Here is a 17,365-nt window from a genome sequence, read left to right as displayed (position 1 = left end):
TATATATAACTAAATAAATAATTATAGAAGAAGGCAACACACTTTCAGACCCTGTTACACAATTTTTATGCTTCTATTACTTCACTGTTAACTTGACATAAAACAATATGATGTTAACTGATGAAAGGGGAAAATATAAGAATGCAGTAAATGAAGCAGGCAAAAAGGAATACCAACGTCTCAAAAATGAATACCAACGTCTCAAAAATGAGATAGACAGGAAGTACAAAATGGCTAAGCAGGGATGGCTAGAGGTCAAATGTAAGCATGTAGAGGCATATCTTACTAGGGTTAAGATAGATACTGCTTACAGGAAAATTAAAGAGACCTTTGGAGAAAACAGAACCATTTGCAAGAATATCAAGAGCTCAGATGGAAACCCACTTCTAAGCGAAGAAGGGAAAGCAGAAAGATGGAAGGAATATATAGACAGTCTATGCAAGGGCAATGTACTTGACGAAAATATTATGGAAATGGAAGAGGATGTCGATGAAGATGAAATGGGAGATATGATACTGCGTGAGGAGTTTGACAGAGCACAGAAAGACCTAAGTCGAAACAAGACCCCAGGAGTAGACAACATTATATTAGAATTATTGACAGCCTTGGGAGAGCCAGCCCTGACAAAACTATACTATCTGGTGAGCAAGATGTATGAGACGGGCGAAATGCCCTCACACTTCAAGAAGAATATAATAATTCCAATCCCAAAGAAAGCAGGTGTTGACAGATGTGAAAATTACCAACCTATCAGTTCAATAAGTCATGCCTGCAAAATACTAATGCAAATTCTTTACAGATGAATGGAAAAACTGGTAGAAGCTGAGGACGGGGAAGATCAGTTTGGATTCCGTAGAAATGTTGGAACACATGAGGGAATACTGACCCGAAGACTTTTCTTAGAAGATAGATTAAGGAAAGGTAAACCTACATTTCTAGCATTTGTAGACTTAGAGAAAGCTTTTGACAATGTTGACTGGAATACTCTCTTTCAAATTCTAAAGGTGGCAGGGGTAAAATACAGGGAGCGAAAGGCATTTACAATTTTTACAGAAACCAGATGGCAGTTATAAGAGTCGAGGGACATGAAAGGGAAGCAGTGGTTGGGAAGGGAGTGAGACAGGGTTGTAGCCTATCCCTGATGTTATTCAATCTGTATATTGAGCAAGCAGTAAAGGAAACAAAAGAAAAATTTGGAGTAGGAATTAAAATCCATGGAGATGAAAGAAAAACTTTGAGGTTCACCAATGACATTGTAATTCTATCAGAGACAGCAAGGGCCCGGGAAGAGCAGTTGAACGGAATGGACAGTGTCTTGAAAGGAGGATATAAGATGAACATCAACAAAATCAAAACGAGGATAATGGAATGTGTCGAATTAAGTCGGGTGATGCTGTGGGAATTAGATTAGGAAATGAGACACTTAAAGTAGTAAAGGAGTTTTGCTATTTGGGGAGCAAAATAACTGATGATGGGCGAAGTAGAGAGGATATAAAATGTAGACTGGCAATGGGAAGGAAAGCGTTTCTGAAGAAAAGAAATTTGTTAACATCGAGTACAGATTTAAGTGTCAGGAAGTCATTTCTGAAAGTACTTGTATGGAGTGTAGCCATGTATGGAAGTGAAACATGGACAATAAATAGTTTGGACAAGAAGAGAATAGAAGCTTTCAAAATGTGGTGCTACAGAAGAATGCTGGAGATTAGATGGGTAGATCACATAACTAGTGAGGAGGTATTGAATAGAATTGGGGAGAAGAGAAATTGGTGGCACAACTTGACTAGAAGAAGGGATTGGTTCGTAGGACATGTTCTGAGGCATGGAGCTGTCGAGTTCCATTTCTGTCTTCAAAGAATCTGCCAAATAAAGATTTTTAACACTACATCCAACGTCAGCTTTGTAGTTCATTGTAAACACTCTTTACTGTAATATTAATCTTACTATTAATATCATATATTGAATTAGAGACAGTGAAAAATACCTTCATTCCTTCTATAGGCAAATTTTTAAAGGGGTTTTGTATTAAAAATGCCACATGAATAAGTTATAAGAGTCAGTAAAACTGTTAGGAGAAGAATGGAAGGATTTCTGGATTGAGAAACTCATCTGAGCCTCAACTTTCTTTTTTTAAATAAAAAAATCCTAATGTTCTTAAGATGATGTGCCAGATCACTCCACTAATGCTCTGGTTCATTACAATTTTACTACTATCTAGCAAAGTTAATATCAAGAGTTTGGAAGGAAAGTGGATGAGCCTATGACAAATTGAAGCTGTGGGTTGGTTTAGGAGGTGTAACTATATGCGATATCTGGGAGTGCACTGCCTGCTTAAGGCACGGATCTAGGATCAGATCCTGGTGTGGCACAAACATATTTTATAGCAGTTCTTTAAAGTATGTGAACAAAATATTATGCAAACAAAACTATCAACATTTTGCCTACAGTTATGGGCAGCTCTTCTTGAGATATTAATAATGCCAGTAGTTTTATTTGACAATGGCAGGGTCACACACACACAAAAGAATTTTAATACAATGGATTCTGCTTGTGAATAGCTAGATTGATATACAAATAAAAATATAATATTCATATACAAATAGTGATATATTTAATCCAAAGCTGCCTTTCAATTAAAAGTTACAGTAAGAATATCAATCATAAAAATGATAGTAATGATAATGTAATTGAGGGCAAGCCTGACCTTTGCATGAACATATCTTAGTAAACCACTGTCATCCAAGTACATCATATCATAAAATGTATCAGTAGTTGCAGTTCCCCAGTTGCTTTCTGAGATTTGGAGCACACCAGCCAGTTCACATTCTACAGCCTGTAATATACACCAACAACAAATTAAAAACAATTATATAGCCTGTAATATGCACCAACAACAAATTAAAAACAATTATTTATATATTGTACAATTCAAAGAATGTGATCAATATAATAAAAGCAAATAAATCAGGGAACTGGCAACAAAGTATACGAAACCATACCTATATAATAACAAAAAATTCAATTACAATTAATTACATGATATACATGATTTAAATTTGTTAAATTTACATCTTCCATGTCATGAGCAATAATAGTAAATAATAAATTACAAGAAAATGGACATATTTGGAAAATATTATAAACAACATATTCAGTACTTGTATCATTTCATGAGTTTAGGAAGATTGAGCTTCATATATCACTTACCTGCAGCAGAGTTTTGAAACATTTCTGGTAACTGGCCTACAAAGTCAGAAAGACATTTTGAATTCTTGGATAGTTACTGAAATTTTTCCTTTATCACTTAAACCAGTTCCTTTTGCAAAGCCTGTATCTTCATCTTTAGAAAAAATGCCTGATATATTGAGCTCTCATTTTCATGGTGCCTTACTGCTCACAAGCAGTATCATAATGACAAGACAGACGACGAGACAGTACAGATGATTATGAAGCTGCCTCAATGCTAAGGCTGTGTGGGTTTAACATGTACAAGATATTAACTATGTAAAATAAGGGAAGGCAACTACTCACCAATAGCAGGTCGATGTGTGGAGGACATTAACAGAAAAAAGTATTTGTGCTAGCTTTTGAGCATTCACAGTTTTTCTAGCCATAATCATATGTGTGTGTGCGTGTGTGTGTGTGTGTGTGTTTTAACATGTATACTTTTGATAGAAAAAGAGCAACTGCTCAAAAGCTAGTGTGAATGCTGTTTTCTGTTAAATGTTTCTGTCCTCTGCACATCCACCTGCTACAGATGAGTGGTTGCCTTTCTCTTATTTCATATACTGCTCCACTCAAGAATTTATATTATTGTCCAATATTACTGTGTGTTTTATTATTTTACTATAACTGGTAGTATGTACACTGCTGTAGGTGTTTTGTTATTAAAATTAACCCATTGGTTCTAGCCCAATATGCATGTTACTAGACAGATATAAAGGTACTTAATCATTGTTGTAAATATGAAGTGTGCTGTTGGCATATGACCTTCAAAACAGCATTCCCTACCAAGCCCTGCTCACATAAATTGTCGTTCTCTCATAACTGGTGTATCATGTGTGACTGTGCACTTTAATACTATATGTTACTTTCATCTTTTGATATGCTAGGTGGTTAGAACATTTGTTGAATGCTGACAAAAAGGAAACGCATAAGGTCTAAATGTATTTAGACAACAGTCAAAGCAGTTACTTGGCGAATTACCACACCTATTATCTGTGTTCTGTATAGCAACTGTTTTATAACTTCAACTAATAATGAATATGCTGGAGAATTAATACAGGGGAAAAAACTTTTTTAACATGGCAATTTTAGAAAAGTCTCTTTTGTCTAGACTGGAGATAAACTTCAACAATTAATGGAAGTACTTAACCGTGTTTTGCAGCAATATGCACAAAAAAAATTCTCTTGTGTTTCCAGCCCTGCTAAATTATTTAAAATCCAGGAGCTTTCAACTGTGTACTCTTCGCCCGTTGTCACATGGCACTTGCAGACAAGCAAGGAGTACTCGGTTGTCAGCTCATGAATTTCAGGCATGATTATCAGTCACAGCAAATAATGCAGTTGGAGGAAGCTGGTGCTCCAGACACGAAAGGCTAAGTCAATTACATCTACTAGAAATGTTATAGGCAATGTTTGCAATGATGCAAATAAGCCTGTTGTGTTGTAGTAGTAGTAGTAGTAGTAGTAGTAGTAGTTGTTGTTGTTGTTGTTACTGTTAGAGTAGAATAATAATGGGCAAGTCTTCTGGGCCATATAGATGAAAAAATACATTAAGAACAGGTCTGGATACGGATGTACTTGCCCATCATTAAGGAGTTTTGCCAAGTAGAAAACTGAAGGATGAGAACATCAATTGTAGAAAGTTCACCCTGTTCACCAGATTTAAGTGCACTCTGACTTCCACCTGTTTCCTCTTTCTTTCTTTCTTTCTTTTTAATTGTGTTTGGAAGATGTTTTGACTGAGATATTGGTTTGCACCCACGTATTTTGCAAGCCTTCCAGAAATCATGGGTGAAGTCTAATCATAAATAATAAAAATAAATTAAAAAGAAGAAATAAAAAAGTTAGCAGAGGGCACTGATTCAGATGAGTATTACACTAAAGAATTAGTACACTTTTATCCCGAAAAGTATATTTCACAGTCACACTGAGAACATTTTCACAATAAATGAGGTGTGAACATTGCTGTTGTCAATGGCTTACTAATATAAATATCTTTATCAACCCACAGTTACAGTTTATGCTCTCTACCACACACTGCAGTACAAAACATAATTATAGTATGTGGATTTTTTGCCTACACTTCTGCGTATGACAATGCCAGTTAATTATGTGGACCCTCCAACAAGGTCAACCTACAAATCAGTTGTAATACATAGTATTCTATTCCAATATATTCAAAGTGAGTCTTATTTTAATAGTTAGTCATTTTAATAGTTAGTCTCAATTTGCAAAATACCCTACATTCAATTTTCGGTGATCACCTCTAATTTCTTGATGTGAGAAGATCTGGAATGGGGTGCATAGATCATCATGAGGTCAAGTGAGAAGCTACTTCAATATAAGAGCAGTGCATTTGTCACACAAGAAGCCAAAGATGGCAAGAAATCAATAGGCTTCCACTACATTTGACTTATTTATTGGTTGCAAAATGTTAGAAAGCAAGTTCATAATAACAAAACAATTAAGAAGCAAACACATATTATTTCAAAGATAATGTTGTTTGTCTTGTATGTTTGACAGACACACTGATGTTAGACGAGAATTTGTTGGCCAGCCTCCGGATGGTACTGCTACATATACTCCGTTCATCATAAGAATAAACCTGATGTAAACATTACACAACATCAACATATTCTTCCGCATTTGCTGAAACTTCATTGGATTTCGTTTCACATGGGACTGAAGCTGTATCGAGTACAGTCAAGTACGACAATAAGAATAAGTTTTATGCTGTGCGTTATGCAAACATTGACTCAGAGATAATATGGAGCAACCGCTTTACTGATGTATTTAACTTCGACAGCACTGGCCAGGCAAGTGATCCAACTCAACTGCAGTGGTGTAAATAGTTGCAGTAACGACATAAAGAAAGAGAAGCAGAAAGAAAACTGGCATTCTACGGATCGGAGAGTGGAATGTCAGATCACTTAATCGGGCAGGTAGGTTAGAAAATGTAAAAAGGGAAATGGGTAGGTTAAAGTTAGATATAGTGGGAATTAGTGAAGTTCGGTGGCAGGAGGAACAAGACTTCTGGTCAGGTGACTACAGGGTTATAAACACAAAATCAAATAGGGGTAATGCAGGAGTAGGTTTAATAATGAATAGGAAAACAGGAATGCGGGTAAGCTACTACAATCAGCATAGTGAAAACACATTATTGTGACCAAGATAGATACGAACCCACACCTTCCACAGTAGTACAAGTTTATATGCCAACTCGCTCTGCAGATGACGAAGAAATTGAAGAAATGTATGATGAAATAAAAGAAATTATTCAGATAGTGAAGGGCGACGAAAATTTAATAGTCATGGGTGACTGGAACTCGAGAGTAGGTAAAGGGAGAGAAGGAAACGTAGTGGGTGAATATGGATTGGGGGAGAGAAATGAAAGAGGAAGCCGTCTGGTAGAATTTTGCACAGAGCATAACTTAATCATAGCTAACACTTGGTTTACGAATCATGAAAGAAGGTTGTATACATGGAAGAACCCTAGAGATACTAAAAGGTATCAGATAGATTATATAATGGTAAGACAGAGATTTAGGAACCAGGTTTTAAATTGTAAGACATTTCAAGGGGCAGATGTGGACTCTGACCACAATCCACTGGTTATGACCTGTAGATTAAAACTGAAGAAACTGCAAAAAGGTGGGAACTTAAGGAGATGGGACCTGGATAAACTGAAAGAACCAGAGGTTGTAGAGAGTTTCAGGGAGAGCATAAGGGAACAATTGACAGGAATGGGGGAAAGAAATACAGTAGAAGAAGAATGGGTAGTTTTGAGGGATGAAGTAGTGAAGGCAGCAGAGGATCAAGTAGGTAAAAAGACGAGGGCTAGTAGAAATCCTCGGGTAACAGAAGAAATGTTGAATTTAATTGATGAAAGGAGAAAATATAAAAATGCAGTAAATGAAGCACGCAAAAAGGAATACAAACGTCTCAAAAATGAGATTGACAGGAAGTGCAAAATGGTTAAGCAGGGATGGCTAGAGGACAAATGTAAGGATGTAGAGGCTTATCTCACTAGGGGTATGATAGATACTGCCTACAGGAAAATTAAAGAGACCTTTGGAGATAAGAGAACCACTTGTATGAACATCAAGAGCTCAGATGGAAACCCAGTTCTAAGCAAAGAAGGGAAAGCAGAAAGGTGGAAGGAGTATATAGAGGGTCTATACAAGGGCGATGTACTTGAGGACAATATTATCGAAATGGAAGAGGATGTAGATGAAGATGAAATGGGAGATACGATACTGCGTGAAGAGTTTGACAGAGCACTGAAAGACCTGAGTCGAAACAAGTCCCGGGAGTAGACAACATTACATTGGAACTACTGACGGCCTTGGGAGAGCCAGTCCTGACAAAACTCTACCATCTGGTGAGCAAGATGTATGTAACAGGCGAAATACCCTCAGACTTCAAGAAGAATATAATAATTCCAATCCCAAAGAAAGCAGGTGTTGACAGATGTGAAAATTACCGTACAGTCAGTTTAATAAGCCACAGCTGCAAAATACTAACACGAATTCTTTACAGACGAATGGAAAAACTAGTAGAAGCCGACCTCGGGGAAGATCAGTTTGGATTCCGTAGAAATACTGGAACACGTGAGGCAATACTGACCTTACGACTTATCTTAGAAGAAAGATCAAGGAAAAGCAAACCTACGTTTCTAGCATTTGTAGACTTAGAGAAAGCTTTTGACAATGTTGACTGGAATATACTGTTTCAAATTCTGAAGGTGGCAGGGGTAAAATACAGAGAGCGAAAGGCTATTTACAATTTGCACAGAAACCAGATGGCAGTTATAAGAGTCGAGGGACATGAAAGGGAAGCAGTGGTTGGGAAGTCAGTCAAACAGGGTTGTAGCCTCTCCCCGATGTTATTCAATCTGTATATTGAGCAAGCAGTAAAGGAAACAAAAGAAAAATTCGGAGTAGGTATTAAAATCCACGGAGAAGAAATAAAAACTTTGAGGTTCGCCAATGACATTGTAATTCTGTCAGAGACAGCAAAGGACTTGGAAGAGCAGTTGAACGAAATGGATAGCGTCTTGAAAGGAGGATATAAGATGAACATCAACAAAAGCAAAACGAGGATATTGGAATGTAGTCGAATTAAGTTGGGTGATGCTGAGGGAATTAGATTAGGAAATGAGACACTTAAAGTAGTAAAGGAGTTTTGTTATTTGGGGAGCAAAATAACTGATGATGGTCGAATTAGAGAGGATATGAAATGTAGACTGGCAATGGCAAGGAAAGCGTTTCTGAAGAAGAGAAATTTGTTAACATCGAGTATAGATTTAAGTGTCAGGAAGTCATTTCTGAAAGTATTTGTATGGAGTGTAGCCATGTATGGAAGTGAAACATGGACGATAAATAGTTTGGACAAGAAGAGAATAGAAGCTTTCAAAATGTGGCGCTACAGAAGAATGCTGTAGATTAGATGGGTAGATCACATAACTAATGAGGAAGTATTGAATAGGATTGGGGAGAAGAGAAGTTTGTGGCACAACTTGACCAGAAGAAGGGATCGGTTGGTAGGACATGTTCTGAGGCATCAAGGGATCACCAATTTAGTATTGGAGGGCAGTGTGGAGGGTAAAAATCGTAGAGGGAGACCAAGAGATGAATACACTAAGCAGATTCAGAAGGATGTAGGTTGCAGTAAGTACTGGGAGATGAGGAAGCTTGCACAGGATAGAGTAGCATGGAGAGCTGCATCAAACCAGTCTCAGGACTGAAGACCACAACAACAACAACGACATAAAAAGTGACAAGCTGAGAACAATATACCTTTGAATGTCATTTAGTTTTGAAACAAAAGGAGATAATACATGATAAAACTCAAATGTTATGCTTCTTAGGAGACTGGATGGAAAACATAACTCGCTCTTGATCTTAGCTAACATGGTATTGTAATTAAAAACAAGAGTGATATGAATTCCTGACTTTAACAATGGTAATTTTTCTGTATGAGATATGTGCGGTGCAAAAGCACACTGATGGGATTTTACCACATGGTTAAATATTTAAGCCACTAAAGGTATTACACTCAGTCATCTGGTAATCTCTGAACTCCTTTCATATCGGACTCGGAGATTGCTTATCTCAATGGTTGGCCTGTGATAGTCACATTGCCAAACTAGCTGGACTGGTCTTTGCTTTATTAACTCTACCATTCCAGTTTTGTGTACTCTGCTATGGTTAATAAAATTCATATTGAGAGTGGTAGCAAAATTTACATTACAAGTACTCACTGTTTTCATACTGGTTGTTTAATGGGCAGTATTAACCACAGGAGGTGAAATTTTTAGGACCGCTGACACACAAATGTAAAATTATTTGACGCCATCATAGCTTTCAGAACTATTAGTTCTTTCCTCTGGGATGAGCAAGGGATTGGTTGGGGGAGGCTAGAAAGATGGGCAGGTCACTCAGACTGCAGGATGAGAGAGAGCAACAGGTGGATATTTCTCATCCTGGAGTCTGAATAACCTGTCCTCCTTTTAACCTTCCTCAACCTATCCCTTTCTCATCCCAGAGGAAAGAACTAATAATTCTGAAAGCTATGACAGTGTTGTGTACTTTTATATTTGTCTATCAGCAGTAGTAAGTATTTCCCCTCCGGAAAGTAATCACCGGCTTTTCTGTCCACTCCTGACACAAACACATAATCTGTAATCAATGGCAACTGAATGAAAGCCAATAATGAGAGTGAGAAAGTGTAAGTATAATGCAGGTTTGAAATCCAGTTAACAGAACAGTGTGGTTGACAGTGTCACAGGCAACGGACTGTACTAGACTGAGTCACGGCTTACTGCCCAGCCCCATAGCTGTGAGCTGCTCAGCCCATGTGACATGCCACTCATGTCCATGGTGGTGATCAACATATTTGACCTGTAGTGAATATGAGCAGTTATCAATGTCAGCCATCAGCAGGGATATTAAACTGGCCAACAATTCTGTCACATAATTTTACAGTTTTGTCAAGTGAGTTTTCCTTTTGAAATTATTGTTTCAATGTAAAGTTATTATAGATTGTCACTTTAATGTAAAAGTGCTGTTACAAATGGCCAGACCCAATCACATAAGTATCTAGCAAACTATGTGGACTTCAAACCAACAGTGCATACCTGGAATGGAAGTCGATCAATCCATGTCTTGCTTAAGGGTGCAACATCTTCTTGGTTGACTGTCGCACGATCTCCACAATCAACGAAGAATAATTCATATTTTCCTTCAACAATTTTAAGGACTTTAGCCCTGTACCACCTAAGAAAAAAAATAAAAATTCAACAAAAATGTCACTTGCGAGGAGAAAACATTTCTCCTGCTTAAGGAAAGAAAAATAATAAATCTAGGTACTAGTCAACTATCTTCCACAACCAGCAGAGCCATAGTAAATTACAAGCTGGAATTAATGCAACTATACGGCATTGTGCATCAAACAAAACGATTTGTTACAGTAGAAACTGCAAAAAATTTACAATTTCTTTTATAAAAACCAGGAAATTTATGAACGAACAGATCACCCAAAAATATGCAGATTGAGGCTATGTAAAAGCCAGAGACAATACCAGACTAATGCAGCTGATAAAACGATAGTAAAATTGAGGCAGCAGGAAGGAACAGCAGAACTGGAAAGCACACGAAAAATAGAAACTGACACTTTACATCACCAGCTCTAGGTCTTTGCAATACTTCAGACATTCCTCCACGTACTGAAATTACTTACTTAAATGCACTAACGTATGGTGTGTGTGTGTGTGTGTGTGTGTGTGTGTGTGTGTGTGTGAGAGAGAGAGAGAGAGAGAGAGAGAGAGAGAGAGAGAGAGAGAGAGAGAGAGAGAGATATTTCACCCATTTGTTTTTCTGCCTTACATCTGTTACTGAAGTTTTTCTTCATAAACTGAAATTCTTAGGAGAAATAATGAATATTACAGAATGTTCTTGCTCCGGTCTTATGTAACACCCACACAAATAATCAACCAATTAATGCATACTATACTGCCACATATACAAGGAGTACCAAAAAGAAACCAAACTATTTTTTTTTATTTATTCACATTTAAAGCACAAACCTTCAATCTCCTTCAAAGTATTCTCCACTTGCACTAATACACTTGTCTAATCTTTTACTCCGTTTCTCAAAACAATGTTTAAATTCATGTTTTGTGTTACTTGACAGCGCTTCCATTATTTTCTTCTTCTTCTCAGCAACATCAGCAAAATGCTTTTCTTTCATGTCACTTTTCATTCTAGGTAAAACAGGGGGGGTGGGGGCTGTGAAAGCAGGGGAAATGTCACGGTGGAAAAACAAGTCACCTGACAGCCACAAATCAGGCTGATTATGCTGCACAGGTTGCACAATCTTTTCAGAACTTCCAAATAGCAAGCCTGACACTGGCACACACTCTGAACGGTCCACACCTGTCACATTTAAAAAAAAAAAAAGAGCCTTGTTTTAATGTTTGATTTCGCCTGACAAGCTTTCTTCAGGCAAGGTAAATTTGAAATCTTCCACTGGCTTGACTGTTGCTTTGATTCAGGATTGTAACTGTAGCACCAAGCTTCGTCACCTGCGGTAATTTTTGAAAGAAAGTTTGTATCATTTCAGGATGTTTCTTTTCAAAGCACAGCATGATTCCACACAATCTTGTTTTCATTCAGCAGTCATGGCACAAATCTGGCAGCCACCATTTTCATTCCCAAACCTTCTGTCACAATTCACTGCACCGAACTCCAAGTCACTCCTGACAACTCCACAATTTCTTCTATAGCCCATCTAGCCCGTCAGTAATCTTTATTAAGGATTGCACAAACGTTTTCAACATTTTCATGTGTTCAGGCTGAGGATGGACAATCAGAACAAGGTTTTTCATCAACTGACGTTTCACCATGTCTGAAATTGGGAAACCACTCAAACATTTGAATTTTCCCCATAGCATCACCCTTGTATGCTGTTTTTAACATTTCAGGAGTTTCTGTTCCACTTTTTCTGAGCCAAAAGAAGATTTTCACCACCACCTGCTGTTCATGAAAATCAGCCATTGCAAAAATGATAATCACACAAAACAGCTGTCAATATAAATTCTGCCGAAACTAGTCCTGACCTCCTTCAATGAGAGTACTCAGCTTACTGACTATGTTCACTCTATGTGTTCCTAGTGGCAAAATGCGGTACTACAAAAACTCTGCCCACCAAAAAAACTAGTTCAGTTTCTTCTGGGTACCCTGTCACATGTTACTGATTCCAGGTTCCACAGGTGCCATATGTTGAGAATGTATAATCATTGCTCTACCTTGGCTGCACAATATCGTCCTCTGATGTATATGAGACTAGTAGGCAAGCCTATCGTAATCCTATGCCTATGTGATGCAAACATGCTTCAGTTCAAATATTAGTATAAGCACCACACAAATGCCAGTAGACCTGACTTGATAACAAAGATATAAATGCTTTGTCACTTGTGTCTGACATAAACAGTGATAAAAATGTGATGAATATCATGCTCACAAGACATTTCATTACATTAAATGTGTGCCAACTTCAAAATGGCTAACAGCTGCAGCTAATCATGAATTACATACATTAAATGATCACATTGTTTATCAAATGCAGAAAAGTGGTTATATCCGTCTCTAACTACACAAGTTTGATAGAGCACTTTCTAAAGCCTAAACTTTGTAAGGTTAAAGTGCACACGTTCCAATTATGTAATCATGAAGAAAATCAGGTGTTGAATATATTTATAGCCCAACTTAAACTAGTAGACACTTGACAGGTAGTGGGCTGGACTACTCCTCCCATCAATACACCAAGTAGTGCCTAGCACTGTCGGTTCCCACCATGTTGCCACTTCCGCTTCACTGCCCTGTGTAAAACATTTGCCCTGCGTAGAACATTGTGTCAGCCAGTCCTCATTGATTCACTGCAGTAAGAGATCTGGGTACTTTGAATTTCATGTGCCTTAAAATATCTGATGATAGTAGTCGAAAGAGGAACAGACCAAGGCTACACATACCTAGAAAAGTACTGCCTCGCGAAATGTGCTGCAACCAGAGGTGGCAGGCAAGGCTGCCTGGTGCAGTGTCAGAGGCTGTAGGGGAGGGAGGAAGAGAAAAAGAAAGGGAGTGGAAAGGAGAGGAGCAGAGAAAAGGAAAAGATCAATGGATGCATTGGCAGAGAGCACTGTTGTATGGGGGTGAAGGGATGTGGGTTGGGAGGAGGTGATAGGACAGAGTGGGTGGAAACTGTTGGATGGAACGTGTGAGGACGGCAGGTTACCGTAGACTGAGGCCAGGATGACATCAGGAGCAGAGAATGTGTTGTAAGGGTAACTGCCATTTGCAAAATGGCTCTGAGCACTATGGAACTTAACATCTGAGGTCATCGGTCCCCCCTAGAACTTAGAACTTCTTAAACCTACATAACCTAAGGACATCACACACACCCATGCCCAAGGTAAGATTCAAACCTGCAACCGTAGCAGTTGCGTGGTTCCGGACTGAAGTGCGTAGAACCGCTCGGCCACTGTGGCCGGCTTAACTGCCATCTGCGCAGTCCAGAAACGCTGGTTGTGGAGGGGAGGATCCAGATCCAACAGTACCTGCATTTTGACAATTCTCATCCCTTCCACATCAAAAAATCCCTTCCATACAGCCTAGCCACCTGCGGATGGGATATCTGCAGTAACAAGGCCTCCCTTGGACAGACACAAAGGCAGGTGCTATGCCCCAGTCCTAGTTCACAAACAGATTTTCCACACCATATCCCTACATACCCCCAATCTTCCCACTACCCCCAAGAACCACCTACACAGGAGTGCCCCCTTCATCACCCAATACCATCCTGGACTGGAACAATTAGAACCCATTCTTCATCAGGGCTTTGATTATCTGTCACCATGCCCCAAAATGAGGGACATCCTACCCAGGATCATTTCCACTCTCCGAAAGTAGTGTTCTGTCACCCATCCAACCTCCACAACATCCTAGTCCATCACTATGCCATTTCCAATCCCAACCCCATGCCATAGGGATCATATCCCCGTGTAAGACCAAGGTGCAAGACCTGCTCAATCAACCTACCCAGCACTTCCTATTCGTCCTTGTCACATGATTATTCTACTCCATTAGAGGCCACCTGTGAAAGCCGCCATATCGTGTAGCAGCTGCAATCACTGCACAGCCTTTTACGTTGATATGGAAATGTTGTATGGCTAGGGCCTCCCGTCGGATAGACCGTTTGCCCGGTGACGTCTTTTGAGTTGCGCCACTTCGGCGACTTGCATGTCAATTGGGATGAAATGATGGTGGTAAGAACAACACAACCCCAATCCCTGAGCAGTGAAAATCTCCGACCTAGCCGGGATTCGAAACCAGGCCATTAGGTATGACATTCCATCATGCTGACCACTCAGCTACCAACGCTGATATAAATATCAAGAAACCAAACTGTGGCCAAGAGCAAAGTGGACCATCTTGTTGCACAACATGCAGCAGAGCATAATGACTTCAATGGCTGCTTCGCAACCTGGACCATCTGGATCCTCCCCTCCACTATCAGCTTTTCTGAACTAAGCAGATGTTAGTTATCCTTTCAACTAATTCTCCACTCCTGAAATTATTCCACCCTCAACCTATGGCAACATACTGTCCTTACCACCCTCCACCCGACAGTTTCCACCACCTCTGTCCTATCACCCCCTCCCCACTCATGCCCCTCACCATCACTGTGCAGTGCTCTCTGCATGGAGCCATAATCTTTTCCCTCCTCTCTTTACCACTCCCTTTTATTCCCTCCCTTCCTCTGCCCCACAGCCACCCAATGCTGCACCTGGTAGCCTTGTCTGACACCTCTAGCACCTGCACACTCAGCCAAACACCACTGTCTGTTCTTCCCCCACACACATCCTACTGTCTATTCCCCTTCCCCTCTCCAATATGGACTGTTGCACCCACTTGATGAATTTCAGTTTCAGTCTGCCCTGAGGAACAAGAGACAGCGTTCAAGTGTGTGTCAGGTGTGCTTGCTTGCATGAATGCATGTGTGTTTCTGTTTCCTGATGAAGGTTCTGCTGAAAGATTAATGTGTAACGTAACAATCTTTTTGTTATATCTGTCTACAACTCCATGTGTCATCTTTATAGTGAATAGGAATCTGTTGTTGTTGTTGTGGTCTTCAGTCCTGAGACTGGTTTGATGCAACTATCCAAGCTACTCTATCCTGTACAAGCTTCATCATCTCCCAGTACCTACTGCAACCAACATCCTTCTGTATCTGTTTAGGATATTCATCTCTTGGTCTCTCTCTACGATTTTTCCCCCTCACGCTGCCCTCCAATACCAAATTCGTGATCCCTCGATGCCTCAGAACATGTCCTACCAACCGATCCCTTCTTCTAGTCAAGTTGTGCCACAAACTTCTCTTCTCCCCAATCCTATTCAATACTTCCTCATTAGTTATGTGATCTACCCATCTAATCTTCAGCATTCTTCTGTAGCATCACATTTCAAAAGCTTCTATTCTCTTCTTGTCCAAACTAGTTATCGTCCATGTTTCACTTCCATACATGGCTACACTCCATACAAATACTTTCAGAAATGACTTCCTGACACTAAAATCTATACTCAATGTTAACAAATTTCTCTTCTTCAGAAACGCTTTCCTTGCCATTGCCAGTCTACATTTTATATTCTCTCTACTTCAACCATCAGCAGTTATTTTTCTCCCCAAATAGCAAAACTCCTTTACTACTTTAAGTGTCTCATTTCCTAATCTAATTCCCTCAGTCACCCGACTTAATTCGACTTCATTCCATTATCCTCGTTTTGCTTTTGTTGATGTTCATCTTATATCCTCCTTTCAAGACACTGTCCATTCCGTTCAACTGCTCTTCCAAGTCCTTTGCTGTCTCTGACAGAATTACAATGTCATTGGCGAACCTCAAAGTTTTTTTTTTTCTTCTCCACGGATTTTAATACCTACTCTGAATTTTTCTTTTGTTTCCTTCACTGCATACTCAATATACGGATTGAATAACATTGGGGGAGAGGCTACAACCCTGTCTGACTGACTTCCCAACCACTGCTTCCCTTTCATGTCCCTCAACTCTTATAACTGCCATCTGGTTTCTGTACAAACTGTAAATAGCCTTTCGCTCCCTGTATTTTACCCCTGGCAATTCAGAATTAGAAAGAGAGTATTCCAATCAACATTGTCAAAAGCTTTCTCTAAGTCTACAAATGCTAAAAACGTAGGTTTGCCTTTCCTTAATCTTTCTCCTAAGATAAGTAGTAGGGTCAGTATTGCCTCACGTGTTCCAATATTTCTACGGAATCCAAACTGATCTTCCCCAAGGTCGGCTTCCACCAGTTTTTCTATTCGTCTGTAAAGAATTCGCGTTAGTATTTTGCATCCGTGACTTATTAAACTGATTGTTCGGTAATTTTCACATCTGTCAGCACTTGTTTTCTTTGGGATTGGAATTATTATATTCTTCTTGAAGTCGAAGGGTATTTCGCCTGTCTCATACATCTTACTCACCAGATGGTAGAGTTTTGTCAGGACTGGCTCTCCCAAGGCCGTCAGTAGTTCTCATGGAATGTTGTCTACTCCCGGGCCTTGTTTCGACTCAGGTCTTTCAGTGCTCTATCAAACTCTTCATGCAATATCGTATCTCCCATTTCATCTTCATCTACATCCTCTTCCATTTCGATAATATTGTCCTCAAGTGCATCGCCCTTGTATAGACCCTCTATATACTCCTTCCACCTTTCTGCTTTCCCTTCTTTGCTTAGAACTGGGTTTCCATCTGAGCTCTTGATATTCATACAAGTGGTTCTCTTTTCTCCAAAGGTCTCGTTCAATTTTCCTGTAAGCAATATCCATCTAACCCCTAGTGAGATAAGTCTCTACATCCTTACATTTGTTCTCTAGCCATCCCTGCTTAGCCATTTTGCACTTCCTGTCGATTTCTAGCCTTCCCATAATTGTTCAAATTCCAACCTAAACTTTCCATTGTTTGAAATTCAGAAAATATTTTTGGCATCTGCATCTACATCACCACTCTGCAGTTCACACTTAAGTGCCTGGCAGAGGGTTTATTGAACCACCTTCAGACTATTTCTCCACC

At 39.3% G+C, this 17,365-nt stretch overlaps 1 protein-coding gene across 1 annotated transcript in view; it reads right to left on the bottom strand.

Annotated features, from left to right (window-relative positions):
• Positions 1 to 17,365, bottom strand: part of LOC126457495 (putative ATP-dependent RNA helicase TDRD12) — a 449,051-nt gene that overhangs the window by 85,644 nt on the left and 346,042 nt on the right. Inside the window, exons 22-23 of the mRNA XM_050093799.1 lie at positions 10,361 to 10,499; positions 2,702 to 2,830 (exon numbers count right to left, since the gene is read on the bottom strand). Of these exons, the coding sequence (XP_049949756.1) occupies positions 2,702 to 2,830; positions 10,361 to 10,499 (268 nt within the window). The remainder of the gene's footprint in view (positions 1 to 2,701; positions 2,831 to 10,360; positions 10,500 to 17,365) is intronic.

This window comes from Schistocerca serialis, chromosome 2 (genome assembly GCF_023864345.2).
Source record: "Schistocerca serialis cubense isolate TAMUIC-IGC-003099 chromosome 2, iqSchSeri2.2, whole genome shotgun sequence".
NCBI classification, from domain to species: Eukaryota; Metazoa; Arthropoda; class Insecta; order Orthoptera; family Acrididae; genus Schistocerca; species Schistocerca serialis.
This window is presented reverse-complemented; position numbering and strand designations above follow the sequence as displayed.